The sequence below is a fragment of the Nothoprocta perdicaria genome, unplaced genomic scaffold, assembly GCF_003342845.1.
Source record: "Nothoprocta perdicaria isolate Ctin4 unplaced genomic scaffold, notPer1 scaffold_173, whole genome shotgun sequence".
NCBI lineage: Eukaryota > Metazoa > Chordata > Aves > Tinamiformes > Tinamidae > Nothoprocta > Nothoprocta perdicaria.
Window position 1 is genome coordinate 176,068 of NW_020454905.1, and position 16,455 is coordinate 192,522.

A 16,455-nucleotide genomic window follows, 5' to 3' on the forward strand; every position below is an offset into this window, starting at 1 on the left:
GGTCAGAAATTTATATCAGTATTGAAATACTTCAGGTTTGCAATGGCAGTTAAAATTATTGTGCAGAAAATAAAAGGATAAATTAGTTAGTGTTGTTGGCATAATTCCATAATTCCTATTGCCTACATATATATATATATTTCTCAGAGAAACAAAACTGGTTATATATATATATATATCTGTATTTATTTTCTAAAATAGAGCTATAATTGCATATCTGAAGCAGCGAATGAGAAGTTGCTCCTTGTAAACCTGTATCAGAACCTCTAAATTGCTGTGACAATGGTCTGATTAACTTACATGCTACTCACTGTCATATCTGCTGTTACATACTAGCATATTAAGAGGTAAGGAAAATTGTTTTATTTGTCTAACATAATTTAAAGATGAAATGTGAATTCTATGACTTTATTCTGAGAGTGTCTGTTATATACAGAGAGGTTTTTAAGGAGAGGYTGTTGATTCTCTAGTACAATTGAGTCTGATAAATAAGGAATTGTTTATAGCCTTTATTTTTGTTCATGTTAAAAACCTTCTTCAGATAAATGAGTCATTGGTGCCTCAGCATCTGCTCCCAAGACTAGAAAATTCGGGAATAAAATTGAAGTGAAATATCAGTATGAAAACAAGATGATAAGAGTGGGAATCTTCATGATGGGGAATGAACACAAAGGATTTAACAAGTGCTACAAGAATGTTCATTTAATGCAGCAAAATGGCAAATCAAGTCACAGATATAATAAACATATTGGTTACTTGTAAACTGCCGAGAAACTAAACTTTTTTTTGGTCTTACTGATAACATTTTTTTAAATCAGTATATTTTCAAAATGAAGTGCAGAATTTCTTATTCAAATCAGATAATCATATAGTAGATCTGAAACAGTACCCTTTTACATAGCAGAATGTCATAAACTATTATCAGTTACCACGTAATCCACTTATCAGTTACCAGGTCATCACACTTTTTTATAATAGCTGGATTTTATGACAAATGTTGTAGGTTAACCTCCTGTGACTTGTACCAGTTGAAAGTATCATATAGCTCTACGAGAAATATATATATATGTATATATATATATTTTGTATGAGTTAGATATATCCTGTTCTGTGTTGGCACAGAACAGAAACAATCGGAGACAACTCAAAAATCATCTAGTTCATCCTGCACCTAGTACCTAGCACAGTACTCCAGAAGCTCTCATAATGATTGGAGTGTTTATATTTGTGTTTTAGGATAAGATTCTCCTGTGTAGATGCTGGTAGCAGTCTTCTTTATAATCTACTGGAGTCTGAAGAGTAAGAAGTATATGTGAGAATGGTGTTATGGTTAATCCAATTAGAATGGGTTTCACAGGCCACTAGTAAGTGATGGAAGTGGATTATGTATAAGATTATTTATCTGATTTTGTTCATCTTTTCTTTCTGGTTGCACTAACAAAAGAAATTCTTCTGGTCTGGCTTCTATTTTTCTTGAACACCTAGACAAATGGCATTTTGATCAAACAAAATCCAACAAAGCCCTTCTAATAATACCATATCCCTACTGACTCTTATTGCTTTTCCAGGTGGATCCTACTGTCAAGGTAGACCTGGAAAGTATCAGGGTGTCTACATGGCTCTGGGGATGATGGCCAATGACATAGGGGTCAGAGTATGTTCTCCTGGTCAAGGGGAAGGGCTCACGGAGGACTGAACATTGACAACAGCGTTTCAGTTTCTGTGACCATGAGACCTTCTTCAAGAGCTGACAACTGCTTTGTTGCCAATCTGATAGCTTTTTGTGATGAGATCAGGCTTGGTGCATGGAAGATACCAGTAGATATTGTTAATGYTAGTAAAGCTTTTGACACTATCATCCATAACATTCTCATTGAAATGCTGATGGAGTATGAATTARGTAAGTAGGTGGTAAGAGGGAATGAAAACTAGCTGATGTGCTGTACTCCGAGGGCAATGATCAGTGACATGAAGTCCAGTTGGAGACCAATGACTGTTGGTATCCCTTGGGGGCAATACTGGGTCGAGTGCTGTTTAACCTCCTCACTAATATCTGAATGGTAGGACTGAATGTGCCTTCATGAAGTTCACTGGTCATATATAACTAAGAGTGGCAGATAGACCAGACAACTGTGCTGCTATTCAGAGGGGCCTCAACATGGTGAAGAGATGGGTAGGGATGAACTTCATGAAGGTCAATACAGTGCAGTCCTGCATATGAAAAGGAATAACCCAATGCTTCAGTGCACACTGAGCAACTACAGAGAAACTTTGCAGAGAAGGATGTGAGAGTCCTGGTGGACAGCAAGTTCCAGCAGTGCACCCTCATGGCAAAGGTGGGCAGCAGTATCAAGTGTGTTGTCAGGAGGTTTAGGGAGGTGGTCCTTGCTCTCTACTCAGAACTGTCAAGACCAAATCTGGAGTGGTGTGTCCAGTTCTGGGCTCTTGTGTATAAGAAAGGCATGGAGGAAGTCCAGGAAAGGGAGATAAAGATGATTAAGGGGCGACAGCATCYCATATAAACAGATGCTGAGAGATGTGATTGTGTAGCCTGGAGAGAAGACTCAGGGCGATCTTATCAATGTGTTCTGATGGAAGAGTGTCAAGAGAATGGGGCCACACTTTTCTCAGCTGTGCCCAGTGGCAGGACAAGAGACAATGGGTACCTGGAACACAAGAAATTCACTCTGAACATGGTAAAATATTTCTAACTGTGAAGATAGTTGGAACACTGGAACAGGCTGCCCAGAGAGCCTTCGTCTTTGGAGTTACTCAGAATCTGAAAGGATATGGACCTGAGCAACTTGGTCTCCCTGAACCTGCCTGAACAGGAGGCTTGGGCTAGTTGATCTCAAGAGATCCCTTCCGACTCTATCTATTATGTGATACTGTGACATATGGTACTTTTATTATATGGACTTTAGTGACTAGTCTACAGATTTCTTCAGTCCCTTTTGAAGTGAAGTAATCTTTCATAATCGTATAGTAAAGAGTTTAGTATCTTGACTGCACACTGTTTAAAGAATCCTTTTGTTTGCTGTATCTACTGACTTCTCACTCCATTTCGTGTGTCCTAGCTTATTCTTGGGAGAGACAGTGATCAGTTATTCCCTATTCATCCTCCACCCTGCACAGACAATTTTAGAGAGCTCAGTTTTATCTAGTTCACTTAGCACCTTTCTAGACTGAACAGTTATTTTGCTCATCACTGTTTTATTTCTTCAGACTTTTTCCCCAATTCTACCGTATACTTTTATTCTCTCTCTTTCTCCTTCTCCTTCTATCTGGAGAGAGAAAAACCATGGATAATATTCAGCATCACAGTTCAGTGTATGTAAATACCATTTAGCACTGCTCTGATATTTCACTCAACTATGTAAGCCCAAGACCTTGTCCCTGAAGCCTATTGAAAGCCCATCATGAAAATTAACATTATTTTCTTCTTATTTTCTCTAAGTATCACTCTGCCTTTATCCACGTTACATTTAATCTRTGATTTTATTGCCCAGTCACTCAGATCTGTGAGTTTTTTTCACAACTCGTCATGATTCATGTTTTTTACTGAAAATGATTGGAGTTGACAGGGTGTCCAAGAGTAGACTGATGGATGAGAGCCCAGATGAAGGTAGGAGTAGAACTGAAAGAGAGAGGTGGGGAAGGATGGTTGTTAACTCTTTGAGTAGCTATAGACATTTTGGAGAACACTGGGCAGAACACTGAAAGAGTTGAGCAAGTAAGTGGGCAGCAGAGATTGCAGAGCAGCTGCATACTCCAGTGAAAGCTGCAGTGCAAAACTGTGCTGTAAACCAGGAGAGAAAATTGAGTGCAGATTGGCACCGCAGAAAAGTAGATTTGCAGCAGTAATGGTAAAACTAATTAGTGTTAGGAGGAAATAGTCTCAAAATTTTACTTAATAGGATAAGGTTTTAGACTGTAACTTTCCGTCTACTTGTGGTATTGTTATATGATAATATTAAAATTTTAATGTATTTATTGTGTAAAACTGGAGATATTCTTTCAGAATTTTAGCTTTTTTAGATTTAGTTATAAAATCTCTGCTTATGCTATGTACCATAAGAGATTAGCACTTAGATATGCCATAAGTGCAGTTGGTAATGGAAAAAGAAAAAATTGACAAAGACGTCCCTATTAACATCATGCCAGTCACACATAAATCTCTTATGGATGTGCATCTCCACTGGCTATTTCCTTACCTTTGCGTATGATTCATTATAAAGCAGAACAGGAATTATATGATTGTTAAGACAGAAGTGGAAAGAAAAGAAGAACATTAGAAAAAGTCATACATTCTTATTAATATATATTATGTGCTGCAGTGAAATCATTTTTACCTAAGTATAAAATTACCTAGATAATAGATTTATGAACAGTGAGAAAAGATGGAAAGTATGTTGTCTATTGAAAACTTCTGTGAGAAGGACAGGACTTGATAAAAGTATTCTTTATATAAAATTGTAGTAAATGTTAAAGTATTTTTAGCAGCTGAAGTTTAATTTATTTTATTTTATTTTATCAGATTTTTAGATATTTATTTAATTAGATAAAATCCATACCAACACATTTTATTGCCATGTTCAAAGCACAATCACCCTGACATATTTTTTACTTCATTTACTCTTATGTCACACAGRCTGGGACTCAATAGACCAAAAGCTGCAATTTCAGCAAGACTAGGAAGACTTTTCCAAGACCTGAGGAAAATAAAATAGTTGAGGTCCCAGACACTTTTATTCCCAGTAGCTGGAATGGACACTTTTATAGCTGCTTCTGTTGCAATTGTTCCTCTGTGCCAAACTTTTTATTCATTGAATTTGTTAACTAGCACTAAACTTTCTGTGCTGATTTTTTAAAAATGCCATAGTAAAAACTCTAGTAAGGCAGAGCACCAACTGTGTCAGCAGCAGACAACTACAGTGTGACATAAATAGGGTATTTTTTTAATCATAGGTAATTTTCTCTCCCAAATATGGCATTTTTGTTTTTCTTCCTTTCTCTTTGTATTGSTTTTTCCTTCATAGCCTAGATGATCATAGTCTGAATTTAAATAAATAAACCTCCTCTCGAGTTAGATTATTCCCAGCTGTATCCTGTATCCCATCCTGTATCCTACATGCATTTAATTTTTTTGCCCCGTATGACTTTTTCTGCATTCCTAGTTTCATTTCTAGTCTTTACTGTCTATGTTTTCAGACTTCAGAAGTGTATGTTTGTACTTTTGTGCACCTTTTAGGTTTCTTTTCCTTTTTTTTCCCCACTCATTTTCAATTTTATCCTCATTTTTCTTTCAGTTTAGCAGAAGCTCAATATATTTTGAAATTAGGTTCCTATCTTTTTCTCATTCTTCCCTCTCTTTGAGCCCTCTATTTTCCCTGGTGATGATCTCCATTTTTTCACATAGACTTCTCAGCCACTTTCTGTCCTTGAACATCTCTCTACTGTGGAAATATATCTTTCTGTCTCACACCTTCATTTATTCACATTTCTGCCATTTTTGTAGTGAATAGGATGTGAAGTATCCACTCAGTGAGACTTCTTTCCCACCTTTTTTTTTTTTTTYCYYYKGGRRGRAAAAAAAAAAAARGGGTTATCTGTTTTTTCTTTTTTTAAAACTGCATTATATTTTGCATGCTCTTGTTCATGAAGTGCTCTTGAAAGGGGAGCTTTGTGTTGAAAATTTTTATGAGTTTATGATACAGACTGAGACCAGCTCTTGACATTGACTGACAAAATAAAAAGGCAATGGTACTTATTCTTATAAGCACATAGAGTTTAGGGATTAACCTTGGGGGATCAGTATGGTTTATGGAGGAAACAAAGCAGCAAAGCACAAATGCTCCTACGTGAAAGGAAATTCCTGTGCAGGTCTGTGGTAGAGGTTGCTTTGTGGGGGGTGGATTCTTCAAGGAATTAGCTGAGAAAAGCTAAGAACTGTAGTGGTGTCTTGTATCAAAGTTTCTGTAGTTTGCACGGGTGAACGAATGGCATAGATGTTGGCTTGATAGAAACTACAGATAAAAGTTAGCTCTTTTTCTCTGCTGTGTGAGAATGTTCAAAGTTTTCCAAGAGCTCTTTCCCAAAATGATCATGATACAGTGAAATTCTGTATGTATTTTCCTGCAGGTGGCCCGAATAATATTCTTTATGCAAGGCTATTACAGTACTAAACCTAAAACACTTCAAAGTATATGTGTTTTTTGTATAAAAACACATGTTTTTACTCAGTGTCATTTTCAAAAATGATTCARAGTATTTCAGTTGAAATGTTGAGAAAAAGAGGAGTCAGATATTTCCTGATGTAGAACTTTTTATCCCATGTCACTTTGTACACTTTATACTGTGTAATTAATTTAGGATGTAAATAAGCATAATATAAGAAGTATAAGTAAGAAATGTACAAATAGGAAATATAGGTGCATATAGGAAATATAAATAAAATGCAATGGAAATGATGTTAAACATRTAAAATCAGTAATAAATGATTGCCCCAATGTACTGCCCCTTTAAACCTTTAAAGTCCTCTTGTTACTAGCCTCTTGCTTATCTATTGTTATATATGTTCTGAGGGACTGTGCATACTGCAATGCTCTTCAGATGTAGAATAAAATGTTTACCATTTCCATATTTAGATACAGGACATTTTTTCAATGATATGTCTTGTAATTGCTTAATCAGAAAGGTTATATAAAATAGTTTTAGCAGTAGGGGRGTTTCTGATTAACTGATAATAGAGCAAACCTATATTACAGACTATTTTGATCATTTTATCTTGATTACCAAATATTAGCCTGAACTTTTTCTGAGAAATATTCACCCTAGCTGAACTTTTTCTGATTATTTGGTGAAACAGTTGTCTCTACTTTTCTTTAGTTTATCAAGAGTAACAGTTGTTTTTAGTAGAAAAAAAAGCCTAGTATTTATCCACAGCACAGAAAGATTACACAAAATGGCAGTCATAACCTTTTCATTCTCTATTGCAAATTTGTTTGATCCTTTTGAATAAGATCACTTGACTTATGAGAAAGCTATCCAATGCTGGTCTGGCAAGAACACCACCACCAACAAAAGTACTTAAGTTCTAGAAGTACAGCTTTTTCTTTATTGCTACATTGCTACATCTGTATGTGTCTTGGCATACTGTAATCCAATAGCATCATTAGATCGGGTTGAGTCAGTGTTTAATCATGATTCATCTTTTATTTATATTGTACTTTCAGTCAAGAAGTCTGTTAAGAATTTAGGTATGTACTTTGAAGCATATGCAAATACATTTTCTTATAAAATAAGCTATTTGCTTTCCCATTCTAACAAAAGCAKTGTTTTATAGAAAAGTCTCATATTGTGTTTGGGGATTTTTCTGTTTCTGGAATAGATTCACTTTTATTTTGATAATCTTTTATTAAATGTTGGAACAATTCTAAGTTATCAGCTCGTCTAGCAGGGAAAAATACACATGACAATAGCCCATGATTCAGTTTCTTTCTGGTTTACTGTTGCAAAATTATCATTAAATATGCATTTGTTTACCAGTCTAAAATTTACTTACACCATTGTGAAAGAAATGAGAATGGCAATGAGAAAAGTTTGTTAATCTTCTAAATGGGCTKTTCTGCTATTTGCTGCTGTCATTGATAAGGTAGATAAGCTTCACCTATTTGAAAGAGTAGTACAAGTGAAAGATATGAATTTAGAGAAGTTTTTGTCTGTTATACAAAACAGTGCATTTAACACAGAGATAAGATCACTTCTGCCTGTGGAAAATTAGTATACTTTGTATTCATTTCTTCTCTGTATTTTTTTTTTTTTTTTTACTTTTCTGTTTGTTTTTATCCATGAGAAAGGATCAAGTAATTTGCTGAAAAGCTCAAGTAATTTGCTGTTATATAAAAATATTTATATATTTGAACAGAAATATAATAACCTGTAATTTGTTTCATGGCTGGTGAAGCAAGTTGTAATTTCTTTCAAAAATGAAGAAAAAAGTTATTTGTATCTATTTGTACTGAAAAGGTTATCAAATAGGTTGTCATTTTATCCTTACAAAAGAGGTCCAGCCTATGTCTCTGGCTAGTAAAAGGACAAGCTCAGAAGTGTATATATGGGGGTGTAATAGAATCTTCTGGGTATATGATAATGATCAGAAATGTGTTCACAATCAAAAAATGATTAGTGCATATAAATATAATTCTAACATATAATTCTACAATTTTTTACTTACTGGTCTGAAGTGCAYTGTCAAACAAACAAATAAATTTGACACTATATATTCTTTATATTCTTAATGACCCCAAATGATTCTAAAAGGTATCTGTCTGGTTTAGCTTTCTGCAAGTAAAAAAATTGTTATATACAGGGTTGAGAAGTCAATTTAAAGCATGTTTTGCAGTAAAGAAAAGAAATCATTTGTGGTAAAAATAACTGAATGTCAAGAGAAAAGCTCTCAAAGGAGAATATACAAAGGCTTGTTAATCTTACTCAATAACAGAATCAAAAGAAATAAAAAAGTATTTTTCTGAATTCCTAAATCAACTTTTCTCATTGTGAAGTGCATTGTGTCACTCACCACCACGCACACTCATTTCGTGACATAAGTCTGCCAGAATTTCTTTGGAAAAGCCTCTGAAAATGGTTGTACGATATTTTTTTCAGAAATCACACTGTTATTGTGTAGGTATTCCCCACTGTACACAGCTGCAGGGCTGGACACCTTGAGGCTCCTAGCAGGTCTCTGAGAATGGCAGGCACCACAGTGCCTGTGCATGGCTGTGACTTGAAGAGTTGCTAAGTAGACTTAGGTTTTTTGTTTGAAATACCTACCAATAGAGTTTATAATTCTTGCTGACATGTTTGACAGTTATATATATCTGTATTTTGCTCTTCTCCACTTACAGCTCAAGCACACCATGATGTGTATTTATCAGAGAATAATTTGTACAAGTGGATATGCTGTGTTCATATCTGATTCTTAAATGTTAATAATGAAGTCTAATTTAGAGTCTTTTTTAGTTTTGCTTCTCTTTCTGCTACAGAATAATAGTTACACAAAACTACACTTAATTATATGAAATGATGTCCTGATTGTATTTAACACTACGTAACAGTTCTAGAGACAGAAGTGCAGCCTCTTATGTATTTAAGAATGAAAAAAGTGTAATCTTTGCCACTGTCATGATAACTTAAGAAATTTAGTACCATTTATATGTGAATTTATTTTTCTGTAGAATCTGAATTACAAGTTCCATCACCAATTTTAAATGTGCCTATGTGTTAACTGTATGGTAGTACAACTCTCCTATTGCAAAATACCTGAAGAGGTTAGGTGTGTAAAAGTTATTTTCTTTGATGTCTGTTGTCATAAACAATAACTACTTACAGAGTTTAGAGAAAGCTACATTTTTGTCCTAGCTCTTCTTCATGCAGGGAGCACCCTGCTCATACATAATAGTACTCTGCAAGATAGATTTTAACTGTGAATCAGAAAACATATAGTAGGTGTAAGACATGAAATAAAATCAATACATTTTTATGAGGCATGTCACTGGTTAAGTGACAAAAAATATTCTGATAGTCACTGGAAAAGAAAAGTCAAGGGTACATTTGAACCTGTCAGTTCAACACATTCCTGTCATCCCTTTAGGGGATATCATACAGCTTGACACCAACATTTAAGCTTTGAAAATTATGAGCTCATCTATTTCAAATGGGATGTCACATGTTCCCAAGCCTTTGCCATTACTTATATTGGAAGACAGAATGATCACTTTTGTCACATATTGGTAGTGAATAAGATCTTTCATTTTCTTTTCTTTTTCTTTTTTCAGAATGAAGAACAAATTTTGGTATTTTGAATTTGGCACTTCAGAAACTTTCTCAGCCACCTGTAAGAAGCTGCATGAATCTGTAGAAATAGAAGTAAGAAATTAATTGTTGCCTTTATCCTTGAAATGTCACTAGTTTGCCTGAAATGTAGGGAGCAGGGGAGCAGAGTGCCTGAGTCCAACAAGGCAAAGCAATGCACATCCTCTCGACCCTATATTCCAAAATATTATTTTTATCATGCCTATTTGTAGTGTAGCCCTGAACACTGGATCAAAGTTCAGTTTGATGATTAGTGAAGTCTTAATACTGTAGACAAGGTCAAGAGGTGAACTATAACATTAGAAATCAATAGGTAGTGTGGCTAGGTCAGATGGAAAAATGAAAGACTGTTGTAGGGAGTGGAAGCTGCTGCAGGATTAAAATAAAAAAAAATCTTATTATGTCTAGGTCCCAAGTTTTTATAACCTTTAAAACTCAATTCCCTAAAATTGTACTTACTTTTCTGAATAAAGGTTAAAGAATATATATATTTTTTGAATCATTCCCCTTCATTAACTATCTTTTCTCTCTCTGTACAAGGGGTCATCTTTCCATTATACACTGAACATTAACTGAAAAGACACAGGATAGTTACAGAAAAAAAAAAAAGGAATTTAAAATAATGTGATACTGCTGCTTTGATGACTGGTAGAATAAGTGATAAGTGGCTTCATTAGGCAAACTGTTTGAGGGGGGCAGTGATACCTAAAAATAAATGAAAAATGATTGAAGCTACAAACTTGGGAATTTAAGTTAAATAATGAAGCTGTTTCTCAACAGGATTATGGTGCTTTTCTCTACCAATAGTTATGAGAAATTGCATGTCAAATGGGTGTTTGTATAGTTGTATGAGACAGCCTGAAAGGTATGATAAGAGCTGTTAGTCTGGTTAAAGCCTGATGAAGCACTTAAATGGTCTGAAAGAATCATGACAGTAGAAAAGAGGATATTGAGATTGAAATTGTAAGTCTCTTATGCTATAACAGACTTTGATATCTGTTGTTATATTTCTTCTTAAAATGGATAAGTACTCAGATAAATTCATTTAAAAACAAAACAAAATAAAATCTGATTTTGCTTTCCAAAAGAGTACTTCACACATTTGCATTCAAAAATGAAGCCTGAGAACTGCCTGATTAGTTATTGGAAAGATTGGTTACCCGTACTGATTGGATTTGATTTGAATGTCCTGTAGGTTAAGTATATGATTAAGTACAAATTGAAGAGCAAATTTTCCAAAAAAATATTTATATCATGCTAAAATTTTGCATAGTTTAACACTTAATAAGGTAAGTTCTTCTTTAGTCATCTGTCAATAGCCACTGAGTGATAAAATGTTGTTCATGTCTCATAATTACAAATGAATGATGTTGCTGATGCAAGTTTATTACTATTAACAATTAATACCAATAAAATTATTGCATGGATAATATTTAAGATATATTTATTAATATTCATTTCATTTGTGCTGGCTGTTATAATTAGTCCTACAATTAGGAAAGCAAGCAAATCAGATGGGAAACAGTTTCCAAAATTTTTACAGAAGAATATTAGGAAGAGGTCATTTAGGGGCATTATAATGAGCAAATTATAAATAAGCAAGCAATGCTTACTAATATGCTTGTATTTATTTAACATTCCTCATTTTTATATTATAAATACTTGGGTACAATGATGTTCTCATCAGATATTTAAATCTGCTGCCCCTTGTTCAGAGCTTTGGGGTGCTGCTGTAAATGAGAGCTTGAAGAATTGCACCACCTTTCACTCTTAATGAACTGCACACAGAATGCATATGTTCTGCACTCAATTTTTGAATGAACGAAGTGCATGGAGATTAAGGATCTGTATCTCTGAGCTGGGAGAAGACAATGAAGAATTCTGCAGGCAGTTGTTCGTTCAGCCACATATTTGATTTCWAGACTGACTAAGCTTGGCTTTCCTGATACACGTCTTAAATCCTTTTATTCTTCTGTTTGAGATGCAGATCACTAAATTCATCTACTAAATTCTGTATTTAAGATACAGGAAAATTTGTCTATTTGGTAAGGGTGAGAAGTAGTGTAGGCTAAGATCTTAAACAAAATAAGGCATATTTTCCCAAATTAGGATCTAAAATGGTGATGAGGTTTCATAGATTTTAAAGGAAAAAAAAAATAGTGCATTTTAAACATACTGTGTTAGTAAATGAGGTTTAAGACTTTATAGATTACCAGTTTACACTTTATTTCCCCTTCAAAAAGAGAAGTGAAGTGCGTGAAGCAGACAACTAGACAAGGCAAGGACCCAGTAGAAGTGGAGATGGTGTGGGACATCCCTGCAGACCTGTAACAGCACCACAGAACCAGAGGAAACATAGGATATTTCCTCGTAGTAATCGGTGGGGGAAAGAGGTTATGTTCTTTTGCATACTGTTGCACTTGCTGGGACAGCAAAGCCTTTCACCTGTTTACAGGCACAGCTATGTTCTCAACCTAGAGAAGTTTTAATATAGTGAATGAAATGTAAATGATAATGTCAAAAAGGGGACCAGTCACCCCCCCAAAAAAGAGAATGGGAAGCACTGTAGTTTATTCTTAAAATGTGGTTTCTGTATTTTAAAAATATGCTTTAATGTTTGGCAGCGTCCTTGTATTCCATAAAATAAAATAAAATAAAATAAAATAAAATAAAATAAAATAAAATAAAATAAAATAAAATAAAATAAAATAAAGGAGCAGGGCACATCTGCACTGTGCTGCTGTAGCATATGAATGTGTCAGGATAGCGCAAGGTACCTGTAGTGCAAACTTCTTGTCTGTGTATGAACAAAAGAAATACTCCTTTACTAATTTGGGAAGTTCCTCATCACCGTGGGACTCTGAGGCCGAGGCAAATAATTGTCTCAGTGTACTACCTGCTGTGTTCAATATTGAGTGAAAATGGAAGCCAGACCCTCCGCCATCCTATTTCACAAGCCTTCTTTTATTTAAATAATTCCAATCGGTTTGGGGGACGCCAGACCTTTATAAATTAACAGCAGGGAAATACCAAAGGTGTCAGATTGCATATTTATCATCTTTCTCGTGTAATACTTAAATATGTATTAAGAAGTGACTGACATAAATTAGGCAGATTTCAGAAGCCACAGGCCGTGGCTTGTAGAGGACCCCCTTCTGCTTGACATTTCATCCTTGTCAAAGATCAAATTATTTTAATTTAGGCTGCAAATTATAAGGAATGAAGACTTCTTTGTGGGAATTCCCTGTGGTAATCTGACTTTTGTTGTTACTGCTGCTTGTCAGTGTGCAAAAGATATAATATGCATGCAAATAAGGTTAAAAAATATGTACTATCTAATTATCCAGCCAGTACATTCCACTTGAAGACAGTGGGAGGCCTGACACACAGTATGTGTTTGATTCATTGAGGCCTGCAGGGTATTTACACAAGATTACTTTTAATTATGAAATTAATATCTGTTTATCTAGAATGTATAGCAGTAAGTGAGCATACACATGAGCAGAATTTTTAGTACAATAAATCATCTCAATATTTAATACCTATAAAATATAGGAAAAAAAGTATGGATTCACTTCCAAAATAATAGTGAAGAACCATATCATTTTTATTTTTAAAAAACTTTCAAGTACATTTGCTGCCACAACTGCCAACTGAGTTCCAGACGTGTCCTTTCATTATAAAAGTCTACTATATGAATAAAATCCAGGGGTTTAAAATATAATTCTGAAAGATCAAGTTTGAAATAGAAATCTTAATATTGAAATTGTTTTCTTTCTAGATTTGCAAATCTGTCAGAAGAATTAGAAAAATGTCAAGTGTGCATTATAAAATAGTTATGATTTGTGGTCTGAGTAAGTTCAGATTAAATGAATAAATATATGTAGCTATTTGTGAGCTGTGTAATAAAGTCTTAGATAAACAGAGAGAAAAAGTGCCAGTGACCCACAGAGCAGCAAGCTGTAAGATGTCAGTGGACTATTACTGAAGCATGGTTAATTATTTTTCCAGTTTTCTTCCTGATTATTGTATATTGGAATTACAAAGTAAGGCTCTTAATCAATTTTAAATGCATGACTGGAGCCTCTACTGGCCTGAAAAACCCCTACCAATGCTCAAGTTGTACACTCAAGGAGTAGGAACTAATGCATTAAAATATGCAGTTTATACATAATAAGGTATGTGACTTGCCAGAATATCTCTGTGTTTTAGCTATGTTGTGAGGCATGAAGTTTCTTTAATAAGAAAGTGAACCCTGGGACCTTTGGCTTAGGTCTGGATACTTGCCTTCCGCATGCATATTCAAATGTGTTCCCAAATGTAGTAACCAAAGTTGAGTCTCTTTTTCTCAGTGGAGGCTGTTCTGCCAGCTGAGAATGTGTGACAGTTTGACTTCAAACAGACTCTGTAAGTTAAAGTCCAGTCTCCTACAAGTATCTCCTGCAAGCACTACATAACGTGCAACTTTTGCCTTTGAATTGACAGTAACATCTGTGGACTATTCTATGCTAAAACCCATTTCCATTAAGCTATATATATTAAACATAACCAGAAATTCTGTGATGTGTATGTAAAATATTTTACATGAATTTTCATGCGAAAGAGAATCATCTACTATAATGGCAATTGTCATTATAAAATCTTAAGATAGACAATTTAGCTGAAAGAAGAAGCAACAAAAAAATTACCAGTTATTGTAGTGGCAATTTTTGCCATAAATTTGTTTGTCTGCTAGAACCTGCAGTGAATCCACAAATATGTTTCGTATGGGTCAATGAGTACACATCAAATAACAGTCTGGCTCTACCAAATGGTCCCACACTTAATCAAGCAATCAAGGGCTGAATAATAATCATGTTTTGCCTGCTGAATGAGGATCTATTCATATTTCATACCTCTTTTCCAGATATAAATATATATTTTAGGTGCAAATCTGAAATAAACCATTAACAGTGCGTAGAGCAATGAATTGCTAAAGAAAAAAAGCTGGTAGGTAGAACGTTCTGATTTTTTCTTTCTCTTTTACTGCTTTCTCTCTCCCTCTCTCTTACTCTTTTTCTCCCCTTGCTAATCAGTGTGATGGAATTCAGCTAGACTTAATCAATATTTCTCTGGAAGGAATTGCCATTCTCAACATCCCAAGCATGCATGGCGGGTCAAATCTCTGGGGAGAGACAAAGAAAAGACGTAGCCATCGCCGGACAGAAAAGAAGAGGTCAGATAAAAGAACAACTGTCACAGATGCCAAGGAATTGAAGTTTGTATGCCAAGGTAAGCTTACGGATTAATATAGGCTACCTGGTTTCATAAATCAACTCTGTTATTTAATTGCAATTGTATTGCCTCTTCTCAAGAGTAAAGATGAATAGTTCTTAGCTATTTCTTTTTGTGGGTGTGCTTAGCTTTCTGATGGCAAGTGCTGGAGAAAAGACATGGTGACAATAGCAATCTAAATACTCCCCAACCTGCCTTTCTTAGGATATTACATGTAAAACAGAGTAAGCACAGTATGTGGCACTGTTTGCTTCTATTATATTCAATCAAAAAATGCCTGCAGGTTTCAGAGTCAAAAAAAAATGCTAGCCGTAAGTGTCAATATGCATAAAAATTAGGCACAATCTTTCCCTTTTTCCAACAAACTTTGTCCTAAGAAAACAGGCTGTGGAAAACTGCTTAATGCTAAGAAGAAGCTGTCTACACATTTGATGCTACCATGCTATGATGCTGTATGCAATTCTTGATTCTATACACTGTATCTTGCCTGGGAGTGATCCTTCCTTTGAAGGCGCATATGCTTTTCTGTTGATAAGAAGAATTTTCTCTGTAAATTTTATTATTAATCACAACCTCTGAGGAAACRTTACAATAAATTATAATCTCTACTATAGCTATACAAACTGGGTAGTATGTATTGTAACACACCATAAAACATCAGAAATTATACAGAATATGCAGCAAAGGTTCTCCTCATACGAAGGGATCAAAGTACCAAACTTCTCTTTAGKTTTTGTCCTGTGGAAAGGAGCAGCTTTTGCTTTGGTTGTTAGGACATTCATAGACTGAATCAAGGTTAGGATTTAAATATTTCAAGTTTTATTTTAATCCTTTTTCTAGCTCAGATAACTTATTTTTTGTGTCCTATGAGCAGTAATTTTAAAGTCACCGTTTATATCTTAGTTAATCACAATATGTCATGGTTTTAATTTAGCTAATTTATTTAGTTGAGATAGCCTTAAAAAAATAATAATTTTCTATGACCTGGAGACTGTAGTARGTGCTAAGACTCAAGGGTTTCTTTCGGTTTTGGCAAGTTGCAGTATGATCTCCTTAACTCCGAGCAAGTTACCAAAATGCTCTATCAACTGAAGTCTTATGAAATGCTAAGTTCCTACTACTTCAGTATATTTTACTATCCCTCTATAAAACCTGAAAGCACAAGTAGCATGGACATCAGGTTTTAAGGACAAAATGATTTGTTCTATGGATCCACTCCTATTGCATATTGCAAAGAGAAGCCTTCTAATTTTGCCAGCTAGAATAGGTACGCAGGTTAGAATAAGCTTTTTCATCTCTGTATTC

General features: G+C 34.7%; 1 protein-coding gene across 1 annotated transcript in view; it reads left to right on the plus strand.

Annotated features, from left to right (window-relative positions):
• Window positions 1-16,455, plus strand: part of DGKB (diacylglycerol kinase beta) — a gene marked incomplete at its 5' end in the record, with an annotated part of 260,260 nt that overhangs the window by 170,530 nt on the left and 73,275 nt on the right. Inside the window, 2 exons of the mRNA XM_026036252.1 lie at window positions 9,840-9,930; window positions 14,952-15,147. Of these exons, the coding sequence (XP_025892037.1) occupies window positions 9,840-9,930; window positions 14,952-15,147 (287 nt within the window). The remainder of the gene's footprint in view (window positions 1-9,839; window positions 9,931-14,951; window positions 15,148-16,455) is intronic.